The following is an 18006-nucleotide window of genomic DNA, read 5'->3' on the forward strand; positions in this document are numbered from 1 at the left end:
TAGCCGTAAGAGCCATATCTAACTCCCTCTTGAATATATCCAATGAACTGGCATCATCAACTCTGCGGTAGGGAATTCCACAGGTTAACAACTCTGAGTGAAGAAGTTTCTCCATCTCAGTCCTAAATGGCTTACCCCTTATCCTTAGACTGTGTCCCCTGGTTCTGGACTTCCCTAACATCGGGAACATTCTTCCTGCATTGAATCTGTCCAATCCCGTCAGAAATATATAAAATTCTATGAGATCCCCTCTCATCCTTCTAAACTGTAGTGAATAAAGGCCCAGTCGATCCAGTCTCTCCTCATGTATATCAGTCCAGCCATCCCTGGAATCATTCTGGTGAACCTTCGCTGCACTCCCTCAATAGCAAGAACGTCCTTCCTCGGATTAGGAGACCAAAACTGAACACACTATTCCAGGTGAGGCCTCAACAAGGCCCTGTACAACTGCAGTAAGACCTCCCTGCTCCAATACTCAAATCCCCGAGCTATGAAGGCCAACATACCATTTTGCCGCCTTCACTCCCTGCTGTTTCCTGCATGCCAGCTTTCAATGACTAATGTAACATGACACCCAGGTCTCGATGCACCTCCCCTTTTCCTAATCTGTCACCATTCAGATAATCTTCCTTTGTGTTTTTGCCCCCAAAGTGGATAACCTCAGATTTATCCACATTATACTGCATCTGCCATGCATTTGCCCATTCACCTAACTTGTCCAAATCACTCTAAAGCCTCTTAGCATCCTCCTCACAGCTCACACCGCCACCCAGTATAATGTCATCTGCAAACTTGGAGATATGACACTCAATTTCTTCATCCACATCATTAATGTATATTGTAAATAGCTGGGGTCCCAGCACTGAACCCTGCAGCACTCCACTAGACACTGCCTGCCATTTTGAAAAGGACCTGTTTATCCCGACTCTCTGCTTCCTGTCTGCCAAGCAGTCCTCTATCCACGTCAGTACATTATCCCCAATACCATGTGCTTTGATTTTGCACACCAATCTCTTGTGTGGAACCTTGTCAAAAGCCTTTTGAAAGTCCAAATACACCACATCCACTGGTTCTCCCTTGTTCACTCTACTAGTTACATCCTCAAAAAATTCCAGAAGATTTGTCGAACATGATTTCCCTTTCATAAGTCCATGCTGACTTGGACCGATCCTGTCACTGCTTTCCAAATGTGCTGTTATTTCATCTTTAATAATTGATTCCAACATTTTCCCCACTACTGATGTCAGGCTAACCGGTATATAATTATCCGTTTTCTCTCCCTCCTTTTTTAAAAAGTGTTGTTACATTAGCTACCCTCCAGTCTATAGAAACTGATCCAGAGTTGATAGACTGTTGGAAAATGATTACCAATGCATCCGCTATTTCGAGGGCCACTTCCCCAAGTACTTGGAAATGCAGACTATCAGGCCGGTGATTTATTGGCCTTTAGTCCCACCAATTTCCCTAACACAATTTCCCGTCTAATAAGGATATCCTTCAGTTCCTCTTTTTCACTAGACCCTCGGTACCCTAGTACTTCGGAAAGTTATTTGTGTCTTCCTTCGTGAAGACAGAACCAAAGTATTTGTTCAACTGGTCTGCCATTCTTTGTTCCCCATTATAAATTCACCTGAATATGACTGCAAGGGACCTATATTTGTCTTCACTAATCTTTTTCTCTTCACATATCTATAGAAGCTTTTGCAGTCAGTTTTTAATGTTCTCGGCAAGATTCCTCTCATACACTCTTTCCCCCTCCTAATTAAACCCTTTGTCCTCCTTTGCTGAATTCTAAATTTCTCCCAGTCCTCAGGTTTGCTGCTTTTTCTGGCCAATTTATATGCCTCTTCCTTGGATTTGACACTAGCCTTATTTCCCTTGTTAGCCACGGTTGAGCTATCTTCCCTATTTTATTTGTACTCCAGACAGGGATGTCCAACTGTTGAAGTTCATCCATGTGATCGTTAAATGTTTGCCACCGTCAACCCTTTAAGTATCATTTGCCAGTCTATTCTAGCCAATTCACGTCTCATACCGTCGAAGTTACCTTTCCTTAAGTTCAGGACTCTAGTTTCCGAATTAACTGTCACTTTCCATCTTAATAAAGAATTCTACCATATTATGGTCACTCTTTCCCAAGGGGCCTCGCACAACAAGATTGCCAATTAGTCCTTTCTCATTACACATCACCCAGTCTAGGATGGCCAGCCCTCTAGTTGGTTCCTCGACATATTGGTCCAGAAAACCATCCCTAATACACTCCAGGAAATCCTCCTCCATCGTATAGTAAGAAGGGACATTAGCCTCGATGATATGGAATCGGTATGGGTGGAGCTGCGGAATACCAAAGGGCAGAAAACGCTAGTGGTAGTTGTGCACAGACCACCAAACAGCAGTAGTCAGGTTGGGGACAGCATCAAACAAGAAATAAGGGATGTGTGCAATAAAGGTACAGCAGTTATCATGGGCGACTTTAATCTACATATTGATTGGGCTAACCAAACTGGTAGCAATGCGGTGGAGGAGGATTTCCTGGAGTGTATTAGGGATGGTTTTCTAGACCAATATGTCGAAGAACCAACTAGAGAGCTGGCCATCCTCGACTGGGCGATGTGTAATGAGAAGGGACTAATTAGCAATCTTGTTGTGCGAGGCCCCTTGGGAAAGAGTGACAATAATATGGTAGAATTCTTTATTAAAATGGAGAGTGACCGTTAATTCGGAAACTAGGGTCCTGAACTTAAGGAAAGGTAACTTCGACGGTATGAGGGGTGAATTGGCTAGAATCGACTGGCAAAGGATACTTAAAGGGTTGTCGGTGGATAAGCAGTGGCAAACATTTTAAGATCACATGGATGAACTTCAGCAATTGTACATCCCTGTCTGGAGTAAAAATAAAATGGGGAACGTGGCTCAACCGTGGCTAACAAGGGAAATTAAGGATAGTGTTAAAACCAAGGAAGAGGCATATAAATTGGCGAGAAAAAGCAACAAACCTAAGGACTGGGAGAAATTTAGAATTCAACTGAGGAGGACTAAGGGTTTAATTAAGAGGGGAAAGTAGAATACGAGAGGAAGTTTGCAGGGAACATAAAAACTGACTGCAAAAGCTTCTACAAATGTGTGAAGAGAAAAAGGTTAGTGAAGACAAACGTAGGTCTCTTGCAGTCGGATTCAGGTGAATTTATAATGTGGAACAAAGGAATGGCAGATCAATTGAACAAGTACTTTGGCTCTGTCTTCACAAAGGAAGATATAAATAACCTTCCGAATGTACCAGGGGATAGTGGGTTTAGTGAGGAGGAGGAATTGAAGGATATCCTTATTAGGCGGAAAAATGTGTTAGGGAAATTGATGGGATTGAAGGCCGATAAATCCCAGGGGCCTGATAGTCTGCATCCCAGAGTACTTAAGGAAGTGGCCTTAGAAATAGTGGTTGCATTGGTGATCATTTTCCAATAGTCTATCGACTCTGGATCGGTTCCTATGGACTGGAGGGTAGCTAATGTAACTCCTTCCTTTTTTAAAAGGTGGTGAGAGAAAACGGGTAATTATAGACCGGTTAGCCTGACATCAGTAGTGAGGAAAATGTTGGAATTAATCATTAAGGATGAAATAGCAGTGCATTTGGAAATCAGTGACAGGATTGGTCCAAGTCCGCATGGATTAATGAAAGGGAAATCATGCTTGACGAATCTTCTGGAATTTTTTGAGGATGTAACTAGCAGCATGGACAAGGGAGAACCAGTGGATGTGGTGTATTTGGACTTTCAAAAGGCTTTTGACAAGGTCCCGCACAAGAGATTGGTGTGCAAAATCGAAGCGCATGGTATTGGAGGTAATATACTGACGTGGATAGAGAACTGGTTGGCAGACAGGAAGCAGAGAGTCGGGATAAACGGGTCCCTTTCAGAATGGCAGGCAGTGACTAGTGGAGTGCCGCAGGGCTCTCAGCTCTTTAGAATATACATTACCGATTTCGATGAAGGAATTGAATGTAATATCTCCAAGTTTGCAGACAACACTAAACTGCGTGGCGGTGTGAGCTGTGAGGAGGACGCTAAGAGGCTGCAGGGTGACTTGGACAGGTTAGGTGAGTGGGCAAATGCATGGCAGATGCAATATAATTTGGATAAATGTGAGGTTATCCATTTTGGTGGCAAAAACACAAAGGCAGAATATTATCTGAATGGCGGCAGATTAGGAAAAGGGGAGGTGCAATGAGACCTGGGTGTCATTGTTCATCAGTCATTGAAAGTTGGCGTGCAGGCACAGCAGGCGGTGAAGAAGGCAAATGGTATGTTGGCCTTCATAGCTAGGGGATTTGAGTATAGGAGCAGGGAGGTCTTACTGCAGTTGTGCAGGGCCTTAGTGAGGCCTCACCTGGAATATTGTGTTCAGTTTTGGTCTCCTAATCTGAGGAAGGACATTCTTGCTATTGAGGGAGTGCAGCGAAGGTTCACCAGACTGATTCCCGGGATGGCTGGACTGTCATATGAGGCAAGACTGGATCAACTGGCCCTTTATTCACTGGAGTTTAGAAGGATGAGAGGGGATCTCATAAAACGTATAAGATTCTGACGGGACTGGACAGGTTAAATGCGAGAAGAATGTTCCCGATGTTGGGGAAGTCCAGAACCAGGGGACATAGTCTTAGGATAAGGGGTAGGCCATTTAGGACTGAGATGAGGAGAAACTTCTTCACTTGAGAGTTGTTAACCTGTGGAATTCCCTGCCACAGTGAGTTGTTGATGCCAGTTCATTGGATATATTCAAGAGGGAGTTAAATATGGCCCTTACGGCTAAGGGGATCAAGGGGTATGGAGAGAAAGCAGGAAAGAGGTATTGAGGGAATGATGAAGCCATGATCTTATTGAATGGTGGTGCAGGCTCGAAGGGCCAAATGGCCTACTCCTGCACCTATTTTCTATGTTTCTATGTATTGCTACCAGTTTCGTTAGCCCAATCTATATGTAGATTAAAGTTGTCCATGATAACTGCTGTACCTTTATTGCACGCATCCCTAATTTTTTGTCTGATGCTGTCCCCAACCTCACTACTACTGTTTCGTGGTCTATACATAACTCCCACTCGCGTTTTCTGCCCTTTGGGTGGAGCTGTGGAATACCATACAGATTCCACATCATCCAAGCTAATGTCCTTCCTTACTTTTGCATTAATTTCCTCTTTAACCAGAAACACTACTCCACATCCTTTTCCTTTCTGTCTATCCTTCCTGATTGTTGAATACTCCTGGATGTTGAGTTCCCAGCCTTGGTCACCCTGGAGCCATGTCTCCGTGATGCCAATTATGTCATGTTCATTAATTGCTGCCTGTGCAGTTAATTCATCCACCTTATTACGAATACTCCTCGTAATGAGGCACGGAGCCTTCAGGCTTGTCTTTTTAACACATTTTGCCCTTTTAGAATTTTGCTGCAATGTGGCCCTTTTTGATTTTTGTTTTGGGTTTCTCTGCCCTCCACTTTTACTTTTCTTCTTTCTATCTTTTGCTTCTGCCCCTATTTTACTTCCCTCTGTCTCCCTGCATAGGTTCCCATCCCCTGCCATATTAATTTAACCCTTCCCCAACAGCAAACACTCCCCCTAGGACATTGGTTCCGGTCCTGCCCAGGTGCAGACCATCTGGTTTGTACTGGTCCCACCTCCCAGAACAGGTTCCAATATCCCAGGAATTTGAACCCCTCCCTTCTGCACCACTCCTCAAGCCACGTATTCATCTGAGCTATCCTGCGATTCCTACTCTGACTAGCATGTGGCATTGGTAGCAATCCTGAGATTACTATCTTTGAGGTCCTACTTTTTAATTTAACTCCTAGCTCCCTAAATTCGTCTTGTAGGACCTCATCCTGTTTTTTATCTATATCGTTGGTACCTATAAGCACCACGACAACTGGCTGTTCACCCTCCCCCTCCAAAGTGTCCTGCACCCGCTCTGAGACATCCTTGACCCTTGCACCAGGGAGGCAACATACCATCCTGTTTTCCTTTTAATCTGTGTACATGGACCCCAGGTCTCTCTGGACCTCCAGCGTGTCTAGCTTTTCACCATTGAGTAAGTACCCTGTTCTATCCGTTTTAGGTCCAAAGTGGATGACCTCACAGTTGCCTACATTGTAAACTATTTGCCGCAGTTTGCCCATTCACGTAATCTATTATCTCTTTGAAATTTTCTGCTTGCTATTACACTGCGTACAGTGCCGCCTATCTTTGTGTCATTGGCAAACTTCGATATGTGGCTTTCTATCCCATCTACGTCTTTAACAAAGATGGTGAATAGTTGAGGCCCCACTAGTCACATCCTGCCAATTAGAGTACCTGCCCATTATATCTATTCTTTCTCACCTGCCACTCAACCAATTTCCTAATGGGTCATTAATTTGCCTTCAATTCCATGAGCTTCAACTTTTTCTAACAGTTTATTGATGAGAGACTTGATCAAGTGACTTCTGGAAGTCCATATAAATACCAGCCACACACATTCCGCAGTCCACGACTTTAGTCACTCAGTTTCATTTGACATAACTTACCCTTTTCAAATCCATGCTGAGTCTCTCTCATCAGCTGAAGACTGTCATGGTGTTCAGTCGCTCTATCCTTTAATTATAGACTCTAGTCATTTCCTGACAACAGATGTTAGGCTAAGTGGTCTATAATTTCCTGGTTTCCCTCTTGCCTTTCTTAAATAGTGGAGTGACATGCACAATTTTCCAATATAAAGGAACGGTCCCTGAATCAAGAGAACTTTGGGGGTTTGTCACTCTTTCGTGCCATTACTTTCTTCATTACTGTTATTTTGCTTGCGTTAATTTTGACAAGTCCCCCGTCCCTGATTCAGTATTGGTTCCCTTGGCTTGTTAATCCTCTTCCTCTATTTTAAATACTGACGCAAAGTAATTATTCAACATATCTGCCATTTCCTTATTTCCATTAACAATATCACTTGTCAATTTTCAAGGCGTCTATGTTGCTCCTGACCAACCTCTTCTTTCCTAATATATATCTTTTTAATTGTTGATTTTGATACCATCTTGCAAGTATCTTTCCATGCTCACTGTAGCTCTTACTATCCATTTTGTCACCTATTCTATGTACCCCAGCTGCCAGGATCTGTGCTAGTTTTTGCACGTTTCTGTGCTTTTTCTTTTAGTTTTGTTGTCTCTTACCTCTAGTTGTCCATGGCTTTTTTGGGAAGTAGAGTTCTTTCCCCTTGGGGGTCTAAAATGGTTCTGTATCACATTACTTTCTGTTTTGAACATCACCCTCTGATCTTCTGTTGTTTTACCCATTAACAGATTTGCCCAGTTCACTGAACAGTCTCTGTCTCATCGCATTGAAGTCAGACTTACCTAAGTCTAGAATCTTAGTACCTGTTTAGCATTAACCCTTTCAAACACTATGTTAAACTTGATCATGTTATGATCGCTATTAGATGAATGTTGACGCAGCATTAGCTTGTTAACCAAATCTGACTCGTTACTCATTACTAAATCTAATATGGTCTGTCCCCTTGTTTCTGGGACATATCGTTGCAGAAAACTATTCTGAACACAACTAAAGAAATTCACTACCTTTCTGTCATTAGCTAGTCTGCTTATTCCATTCAATATGAAAGTTAAAATTCCCTATTAAAACTCTGCAGTTGCTTCATGCTTGTCTAATCTCTGCATTTATATATTCTGCCACTTCACAGCTGCTAACAAGGGGCCTATACACAACTCCCACTGCTGTCTTAAATCCTTTTCTTTGTTTTAATTCTACCTAATAAAGCCTCCACTGCCTGCTTACTTCTCGTTATATCCTCTCATCATTGAAGTGATTTCATCCTTAATCACTAAGCCTACTCCTCCCCCTGTGCCATTTTCCCTATCTATCCTGTGATCCTTATAACCTGGTATATTTAGTTCCCAATCCTAACCATTTTGCAGCCATGTATCAGTAATGGCTACTATATCATACCTTCCAAGTTGAATTTGCAACTGCAATTCGTTCAGTTTACTCCTTATACTCTGCGTTTGTATAAAGAACACTTATTTGGGTCACACACCCTAACCTGTCCTTCTGCGCCAATGTTTTGCACTCATTTCTTATTTCTCTCTTCAAGCTTAATTACTTTACATCTTTCAGTTTTCCCTTATTGTAGAATGTCAGAAAGAGTCCATACTTTGCAGAAAAGTGCATTTCGTTTGGACTAGTTTGGTCTCTGTTCCTATGAGCAATCTCCTCACCTGTATTGGCATAAATTATATCTGCTATCATTGAGTTCCTTCTTTCATAGGCATCGCCTTCAGCAAGGATGGATTTCATCATGCAGCAACATCATGAAGGTAGATTTCAGTATTTGGTTGCAGATGCATTGCCATTCCAAATGAAGACAAAGTGGAGTCATTATGGCCCATCAATTATGATTATTGTACTGTGGCATCTGCTGTTGCATTTCAGTAAAATTTCAGAGTGCTCGAGCAAGGCTTTCTCTGATAAGACATCTGTGCTTGCTATTGTGTGCAGGAATGGTCTTCATCTCTCATCTTTGTTGCCAGAAATTATTTAGTTTTATCAGCATATAATGGAGAAAACTGGAAGTTAGATGTTCAATCACAAACTGCATTTCTAATGTTCCACAATGCAGCACTAATATTGTTTTGAAAAACCATGCTGCACTTTACTTAGTCATGTCATGGATTTTGTTGGATTTGGACTCATTAAAAAGGGTTATTTGAATGTTTTGTAATTTAAATGCTAGTTGTTACTGTTATATATGTGGACTTGTATTTACTTTGTACAGCCACCAGAGGGCTCATCCCCTGGAGTCCCAAGGGATCCCATAATCCCTTGGGAGCACAGGTATTTAAGGAGGCTTCACAGGTTGGAGAGGCACTCTGGAACTTGCAATAAAAGTTTGCACTTTAGTTTGAGCTCAGTGTTCACTCTGACTCTTTCTCCATACACAACAGTTACTATCTATTATAATAATCAGTTTTTGTCTGTCCTGGGGCGAGGGCGGGGCCAGGGGCAGGCAGCACATGGGCCGAACTGAGGGACAGTTGCACCAACCAGTGGGTGATCAGGACCTGCCTGGCCTCGGAACCAAATAGGGCGGGGAGCGATGGCGTGAATTTTTTAAGTTTGATTGATGCTGGGTCTGCTCCAATGAGGAGGCGGCAGTGGATGCGGCGGGGCCAATGGGCACGGGTATAGGTGTGCGGGGCCCAAGGGAGGGAGGATACCAGCGTTTATTTTCGGGTCTCTGCTAGTTTTGAAATGTTAGAATTCTAGTTTATAATGTTAGCGAATCTATTTCTGCAGAGTGTAGATTAAATGTGATTGTCCAAAGATTGATTCATATTGTGTAATGAATATTAAATGTCAGTTTTGATTCATGACACATTTAAGTAGAGTAATACTCAATTCTTCTTTCTGTCGGTAGGTTGTAAGCAGTGGGTGGATGTATATGTATAAAAGTGGTGATGTTGAGAAGTGCTTTCTACACTGCCATGTGGATGTGTTCTAAATATAAACCCTTGTATTCATTTGCAAGGCTAAAAGTTTTTATAGCTGCTTGTCGAATTTGATTCTTAGCTGCATACTATTGACTCTAAATTTTCTCACTGGGATGTATTTTAAATATCTTAATTTTGTTTCAAATGCCAGTCTTGTTAGCTTGTACTACTATTTCCTACATTACAACAGTGACTACACTCCAAAAGTACTTCATTGGCTGTAAAGCGCTTTGAGACATCCGGTGGTCGTGAAAGGTGCTATATAAATTCAAGTATTTCTTTTAAATTGATCTTGTTTTTATTTCAGAAATAAAACACAATCAACTTTGAAAAAATAAATTAGTTGGTCCAAATGCCCCATGTTAAATTATTACAGGTACTGTGAATTTTACTGTGACATCATATAAGGGAAACAAAAGCTCAGATAAACCACCTATACTGAGCGCAACTTTGTTAGTCAGAACATGCCCAAATGGAGAAAATGAGGTTAAGACTGATTTTGTACAGTAAATTGCACGATTCTGTTAAGTCCATGTCTCATGTACAAGCACCATGGATTGGTAAACTTGATCTTTGTCTCTAGCTCTTGAAAAACAATAGTCTTAAGCCTTGCAAATACAACACGTGCAATTGTGTCAAAAATGCTTTCAGAATTCATGATGCTGGGAAAGGTAAACTGATCTTTGACCTTATGCCATGATTCTCTGCTGATTGCCAGGAGTAGACTGAAACATCACCTTTGTTCTGCTAAGTGCTGACATGTAAATATGTTAATTAATATATGTTTATAGTTAAGGCTAAGGAATAAATTAGAATAGGAAGAAGGGGAAGAAACTAATAATAACCAAGTTTAGGAAAAACATCACACGTTTGAATACACAATTTTCTCTCTGAACCTGTTGTTGAAGTAAAATCCAGACAGTTGCTCGAAGAAGCAGAATATCAAAAGTTATGGGGAGCAACCAGGAGGGTGGAAATAGACTAGATGGGTCGCGTGGAGTAAAACAGCATCACCAGCTTCATCGACCAAATGGCGTATTTTTGTGCTGTTACATTCTATCATCAAATTGCACATCTTTACCGTGAGCGAAATCCGATGTGGCATATTTCTACCATCATTGGCACGCAAATTTAAATTCTGTGACCTGCAGAGTTACAATGGTATCACAGACCCACTTATTTGTACTATTTAATAAGACGCCTCCTAGCCTAAATGTATGGAGGTAGTCTGCCCACTTGTCTATGTATCTATTTCATAGAAACATAGAAAATAGGTGCAGGAGTACGCCATTCGAGCCTGCAACACCATTCAATATGATCATGGCTGATCATGCAACTTCAGTACTCCATTCATGCTTTCTCTCCATACCCCTTGATCCCTTTAGCTGTAAGGGCCACATCTAATTCCCTTTTGAATATATCTAACAAACTGGCATCAACAACTTTCTGTGATGGAGAGAATTCCACAGATTCACAATTCTCTGAGTGAAGAAGTTTCTCCTCATCTCGGTCCTAAATGGCTTACCCCTCATCCTTAGACTGTGACCCCTAGTTCTGGACTTCCCCAACATCGGGAACATCTAACCTATCCAATCCCATCAGACTTTTATATGTTTCTATGAGATCCCCTCTCCAGTGAATATAAGCCTAGTCGATCCAGTCTTTCTTCATATGTCAATCTTGCCATCCCGGGAATCAGTCTGCTGAAACTTCGCTGCACTCCCTCAATAGTAAGAATGTCTTTCCTCAGATTCGGAGACCAAAACTGTACACAATATTCAAGGTGTGGCCTCACCAAGGCCCTGTACAACTGCAGTAAGACTTCCCTGCTCCTATACTCAAATCCTGTTGCTGTGAAGGCCAACATACCATTTGCTGCCTTCACCGCCTGCTGTACCTGGATGCCAACTTTCAATGACTGATGTACCATGACACCGAGGTCATGTTGCACCTCCCCTTTTCCTAATCTGTCACCACTCAGATAATCTGCCTTCCTGTTTTTGCCACCAAAGTGGATAACCTCAGATTTATCTACATTATACTGCATCTGCCATGCATTTGCCCACTCACCTAACCTGTCCAAGTCACCCTGCAGCCTCTTAGCATCCTCCTCACAGCTCACACTGCCATCCAGCTTGGTGTCATCTGCAAACTTGGAGATATTACATTCAATTCCTTCATCTAAATCATTGATGTATATTGTAAATAGCTGGGGTCCCAGCACTGAATCCCACTAGTCACTGCCTGCCATTCTGAAAAGAACCTGTTTATTCTTAATCTTTGCTTCCTGTCTGCCAACCAGTTCTCTATCCATGTCAATACATTACCCCCAATACCATGTGCTTTAATTTTGCACACTAATCTCTTGTGTGGGACCTTGTCAACAGCCTTTTGAAAGACCAAATACACCACACCCACTGGTTCTCCCTTGTCCACTCTACTAGTTACATCCTCAAAAATTTCCAGAAGATTTGTCAAGCATGATTTCCCTTTCATAAATCCATGCTGACTTGGACTGATCCTGTCACTGCTTTACAAATGTGCTGCTATTACATCTTTAATAATTGATTCCAACATTTTCCCCACTACTGATGTCAGGCTAACCGATCTATAATTCCGTTTTCTCTCTCCCTCTTTTTTAAAAAGTGGGGTTACAAAAAGTGGATCTCCAATCCATAAGAACTGATCCAGAGTCTATAGAATGTTGGAAAATGATCACCAATGCATCTGCTATTTCTAGGGTCACTTCCTTAAGTACTCTGGGATGCAGACTATCACGCCCTGGGGATTTATCGGCCGTCAATCCCATCAATTTCCCTAACACCATTTCCTGACTCATAAGGATTTCCTTCAGTTCCTCCTTCTCTCAAGACCCTTAGTCCCCTAGTATTTCCGGAAAGTTATTTGTGTCTTCCTTTGTGAAGATAGAAGAAAAGTATTTGTTCAATTGGTCTGCCATTTCTTTGTTCCCCATTATAAATTCTCCTGATTCTGACTGCAAGGGACCTACATCTGTCTTCACATATCTTTTGCAGTCAGTTTTTATGTTCCCTGCAAGCTTACTCTTATACTCTCTTTCCCCCCCTCCTAATTAAACCCTTTGTCCTCCTCTGCTGAATTCTAAATTTCTCCTAGTCCTCAGGTTTGCTGCTTTTTCTGACCAATTTATATGCATCTACCTTCGATTTAACACTATCCCTACTTTCCCTTGTTAGCCACGGTTGAGCCGCCTTCCCCTTTTTATTTTTACGCCAGACAGGGATGTACAATTGCTGAAGTTCATCCATGTTTGCCGTTGCCTATCCACCGTCAACCCTTTAAGTATAATTTGCCAGTCTATCCTAGCCAATTCACGTCTCATACCATCGAAGTTACTTTTCTTTAAGTTCAGGGCCCTAGACTCTGAATTAACTGTGTCACTCTCCATTTTAATGAAGAATTCTACCATATTATGGTCACTCTTCCCCAAGGGGCCTCGCACAACAAGATTTCTAATTAATCCTCTCTCATTACACAACACTCAATCTGGGATGGCCAGCTCTCTAGTTGGTTCTTCGACTATTGGTCTGGAAAACCATCCCTTATACACTCCAGGAAATCCTCCTCCACCGTATTGCTACCAGTTTGTTTAGCGCAATCTATATATAGATTAAAGTCACCCATGATAACTGTTGTACCTTTATTGCACGCATCTCTAATTTCCTGTTTGATGCCATCCCCAACCTCACTACTACTGTTTGGTGGTCTATACACAACTCCCACGAGCGTTTTCTGCCCTTTGGTGATCTGCAGCTCTACCCATACTGATTCCACATCATCCAAGCTAATGTCCTTCCTTACTATTGCGTTAATCTCTGCTTTAACCGTTAATGCTACCCCACCTCCTTTTCCTTTCTGTCTATCCTTCCTGAATATTGAATACCCCTGGATGTTGAGTTCCCAGGGAGCTTGGTCACCCTGGAGCCATGTCTCCGTAATCCTAATTACATCATATCCGTTAACCGCTATCTGCGCAGTTAATTCATCCACCTTATTACGAATGCATTACTGGGCAAAGTCAGTTGGAGTAATGGACTATTAAAACTTCAAAGTATAGATTGTTGTGTAAACTTGGAGTTGGAGTTACCATTTGGGCTGGCAAAAAGTGTACACAGTAGTACTAACTTTTTGTTTGTATTTATAAAAAGAAAAGCAAATTATTTTTCAAATGGATAAAAATTGCTAAATGCTGCAGTACAGAGGGACCTGGGTGTCCTTGTGCATGAAACACAAAAAGTTAGTACGCAGGTACAGCAAGTAATCAGGAAGGCAAATAGAATGTTGGCCTTTATTGCAAGGGGGATAAAGTGTCTAGTAATATACTGTAGATTTAGAAGAAAATATTTATGTTGAAATTATGATCTATTTTATATTCCCCACCACCTTAAATTCTACTTCTGCTTTTGGAAAATACTGTATTGTTATTTGAATTGAAAGATTTTTTTCAACAATTAGTTTTAAATGGAGCACTATTCATGTGTGCAGAATGCATAAACTACCTGTGAGTGATGATCCGTTTTTAAAACATTCATTCATGGAATGTCGGTGTTGCTGGCAAGGCCACATTTATTGCCCATCCCTAATTGCTCTTGAGGAGGTGGTGGTGAGCTGCCTTCTCAAACCGCTGCAGTGCTGTTAGGGAGGGAGTTTCAGGATTTTGATCCAGCGATGATGAAGGAACGGCGATATATTTCTAAGTCAGGATGGTGTGTGACTTGGAGGGGAATTTGCAAGTAGTGGTGAACCCATGTGTCGTTCCGTTCCTTCTTTCCATCTGTTCTGCCTTTTGGACTACGTACATTACTGTCGACTTTTCAAGATAATCGTTTAATTGATTAATTCAGAGGCCAAGAATGAGACAAGGCTCTGCTTAGTTATAACAATCAGTTGCAAAGAGATAGTTCAGTGAGGTTTTCTTTTAGCTGGTTGGATTCTTGACTGAGCTAATGAACAGCTTGTAGCTTCAGGCAAGGTTACTGAAACGCAACTGTTCCGTTTCTTAAAAAAATAAAGGTGAGAAAATCTTGTAGAGATCTTTGAATGTCTAAGTCATTAACCTCAGTGTAATAAAAGCAGTTTTCAATTTTAAAAACCCTTGTATTTCTACTACTTGAATCTGCAAGAATAGAGATTTGTAGAGTAGCCAATTTGTTGATATTGGCTTATCTCTGGTCTTTCAAATAATCAGGATCGACTGCAAACCAATATGGTGGGTATATTGTGTTTAATCGGAGTTTAAGACGGAATCTAACACGCTAGTTATACAGCAAAAACTTACAACCCTGACAAGCAGCTGGTACTGATCGGACAGACGCCTGGCGTGCGCAAACAATTCTCCGGCTTACAGCCTAGCCTCTGTTCCTCTCGTCTAGAACCCCCAAGATTGTTAACTTAGGTCAGCATGGGTCCACTCTCGGAAGAGCGTTAGACCAGCCCCACTCTTATATGGCTCTCCAATCCACCATTTGTGCGAAAAAGCTCTCTAGGTCATTCTTTTATTCTCTCTTTAGGGGTGGACCTGGGGTAGAATATAGACGATATCATTCTCCTAAAACCAAGTGCCCAATGGCACGTCGAGTTCTTTGTCTCAACTCTTAGATGAAAACCCTCCCTTAAAGTGGTCTCGTTCTTTGCCAATTTGTCTTACCTGTTTATGCATCCTGAAGGCCCATCCATCTGATTTCCTCCGAGCTCCCTGTCCTTATCCTCCCAAGTTTGGAATCAGCCATGCCATTCTTGGCCTTCAGATGTTCATAGCTGCTTGTTATCAGTTCACGCTGTTCAAGTAGCTTTAGCTATGCAAAACCAATTATTTCAATCCATTATCACACCATTGTACCCTTGAATGAATCATTAAATTCCCAAAAGATCTATTCTATTCTCATACACTGGTTAACTTGCGCATTTTAAAGCAGTTTTGTTAAACAAAATCAAAATCCTAACTTAGGATTCTAATATGGTTATTAGCAGTAATGGAAGAAACATAGACGTTTGGCCTTAGTTGGTCAAATTAAAGATACATGGAACAACCTTACTAGCACGTAATTAGCAGATAGCTAGTCCTGGAAACGATGTCATATATGATCGTCATAGTGCAGAATGCTGGAATATCTGCAGGGAACCAAAAACATAAGCAAATTCTAAGCATCTATCTAGTTATTCTAATACTAGTCTGTCTCGAGTTCTAATACAATCATGTAAACACAGCATTATTCACGTCACAATTTTATGCGCATAACCGTATACATTTTGGGCACCCCTGATTTCTAACAGATTAGGGTTTGCCTGATAATTGTTGCCTAAAGCTGTACTCTATCATTTGGAAAACTGCCTTGCAGTCGGTTTTGTTTACATGGCAAGTACTGTATCTAAGCCTACTGTTAGAAATTGGAATGATAAAGGTGGGAGGCATAAGGGAAATCAGTTTAGGCTTCAATCTCCACAAATTTGTGCTGAACTAGCAATGGAATTTTATCAAATGTGGAAGTCAAGTACAGAACATTGTAGTGTTTATTACTTGGATTGTCACTTCAAAGAAATCAAGGAGATTGATCAGACAGGATCTTCCTTGTATAAATTCATCTTGATTGCTGTTTACTAGGTTGTTGAATACACAATCCCCAAGTTTACTCTTAATCAATTCCATTATTTTACGCAAAATTACAATACGATTGAGTCTGTCGTGCCTGCCTCTGTTTTGTCACCCTTTTTGAATATGGGTACCATGTTGGTCAGTTTCCAATCTGCTGGTACCTGTTTAGTGACCCTCAAAATTTGTCAGAGCCCTGCAATTCTCTTTGCTCGTCTCTTGGAACATTGTGATAAATACGATCTAACCCAAGGGATTTCTTTGAAGATGCTTCAGCTTGTCTAGGACTTCCATCTCATTTATATCAACGTTTTGCATTATGCTGTTGAAGCTATTTCTTGTCTGTGTATTTTACCACATTATTTAATAACCATGTTCCCGAGGTAAACAAACAACATGAATAGGAATCTGGATGCCAAATAATCATAGAATCATAGAAATTTACAGCACGGAAGGAGGCCATTTCGGCCCATTGTGTCCGTGCCGGCAGGACAAGAGCTATCCAGCCTAATCCCACTTTCCAGCTCTTGGTGTAGCCCTGTAGGGCCCAATTCTGGCCATGACTTGCATCAATTTTTTTGGAGTAAGTTGTTTTTTCTGGCTTAAGTTTAAAAAAAAATGCCATTTTCCCCCCAAAATTTGCTCCAGAGTAAGTCCGTTAGGTACGATCTTTTTTAGGTCAGTTTTTTTTTTCAAAAGGGGGCGTTCCCAGACACTTAGGCCATTTATGCCACTTTGGCCAGCAAAAACTTACTCCAAATCCGCTTAAGTCAGCGTATGTGGCAAACTCTGAAAAACTTTGCGGGCAGTTAAGAAAAAGCAGCGCACATTCGGCAGACATTGGAGCAGGGATAGGGGAGGGAAGGGAACTGGAGAGGACCTCAACAACCAAGCACCAAACATCGCAAGGAAAAGCTCAAACAATTAAAATACTAATAAAAATGAAGTAAATCCTACCGGAGAAATGCGTGCTGCTGGCCGTGATGTCGTGGGGGGGGGATAGTCAGAAAGACACTCTTTTCTCTCCCCCCCCTCCCCAGAAACACTCTTTCTCCCCCCCCCCCCCCATCCCCAAAACTCTCGTCTTCTCTTCCCCACCCCCCCCCCCCCCATCCCCAATACACTTTCTCTCTCCCCTCCTTCCCCCCCCCCCCCCCCCAATCAAAAGTAAAAAATACAACCGAAATCCTACCTCGCCCGGGAACTCAGCGGGCTGGCCGGCTGGTGCAGGAGGCCACTCGGCCGGGGATAGGGTGCAGCGAGATCGGGCGTCCTTTCTGCCTGGGAAAGGGCTGCAAGCATCGGAGTCCTGCTCACAGGACACGCTGGGAGGGCAGGAGCATGCGTGCAGCCCTCACTGAGCATACGCGCAGGTGCCGGCAGTGCTTTCTGCGCTGGCCTGTTGCTCCGCCCACCCCCCCTTCAGTCTGCATGCCACGCCACAACTCCAGGGACTCCGAAGAGCGGCCAGGATGGGCCCCTTTTTTCTGGTGCCCTTTCCAGCATGCAAAGTCGGCGTGCTTCAGGTCAGTACGCCGAAAAAACGGCTTGGGCAATGTTGGGCCCTGTAAGTGCACATCCAAGTATTTTTTAAATGTGGTGAGCGTTTCTGCCTCTACCACCATTTCAGGCAGTGAGTTCCAGACCCCCACCACTCTTTGGGTGAAGAAATCTCCTCTAAACCTCCACCTAATTACTTTAAATCTTTGTCCCCTGGTTGTTGACCCCTCTGCCAAGGGAAATGGGTCCAGGCCCCTCCTAATTTTATACACCTCAATAAGGTCTTCCCTCAGCCTCCTCTGTTCAAAAGAAAACAGACCCAGCATTTCCAATCTTTCCTCATAGCCAAAATTCTTC

At 42.3% G+C, this 18006-nt stretch overlaps 1 protein-coding gene across 6 annotated transcripts in view; it reads left to right on the forward strand.

The window, feature by feature from the left end:
• dipk2ab (divergent protein kinase domain 2Ab) overlaps positions 1 to 18006 on the forward strand; it is a 318082-nt gene that overhangs the window by 78298 nt on the left and 221778 nt on the right. The window contains exon 2 of one of the 6 annotated variants that reach the window (XM_070883668.1): positions 8300 to 8348. The exons of the other annotated variants lie outside the window; for them this stretch is intronic. Within the exon in view, the coding sequence (XP_070739769.1) occupies positions 8343 to 8348 (6 nt within the window). The 5' untranslated portion in view covers positions 8300 to 8342. The remainder of the gene's footprint in view (positions 1 to 8299; positions 8349 to 18006) is intronic. 6 annotated transcript variants of the gene reach the window in all.

The sequence above is a fragment of the Pristiophorus japonicus genome, chromosome 6 (genome assembly GCF_044704955.1).
Source record: "Pristiophorus japonicus isolate sPriJap1 chromosome 6, sPriJap1.hap1, whole genome shotgun sequence".
In the NCBI taxonomy this organism is placed as follows: Eukaryota; Metazoa; Chordata; class Chondrichthyes; family Pristiophoridae; genus Pristiophorus; species Pristiophorus japonicus.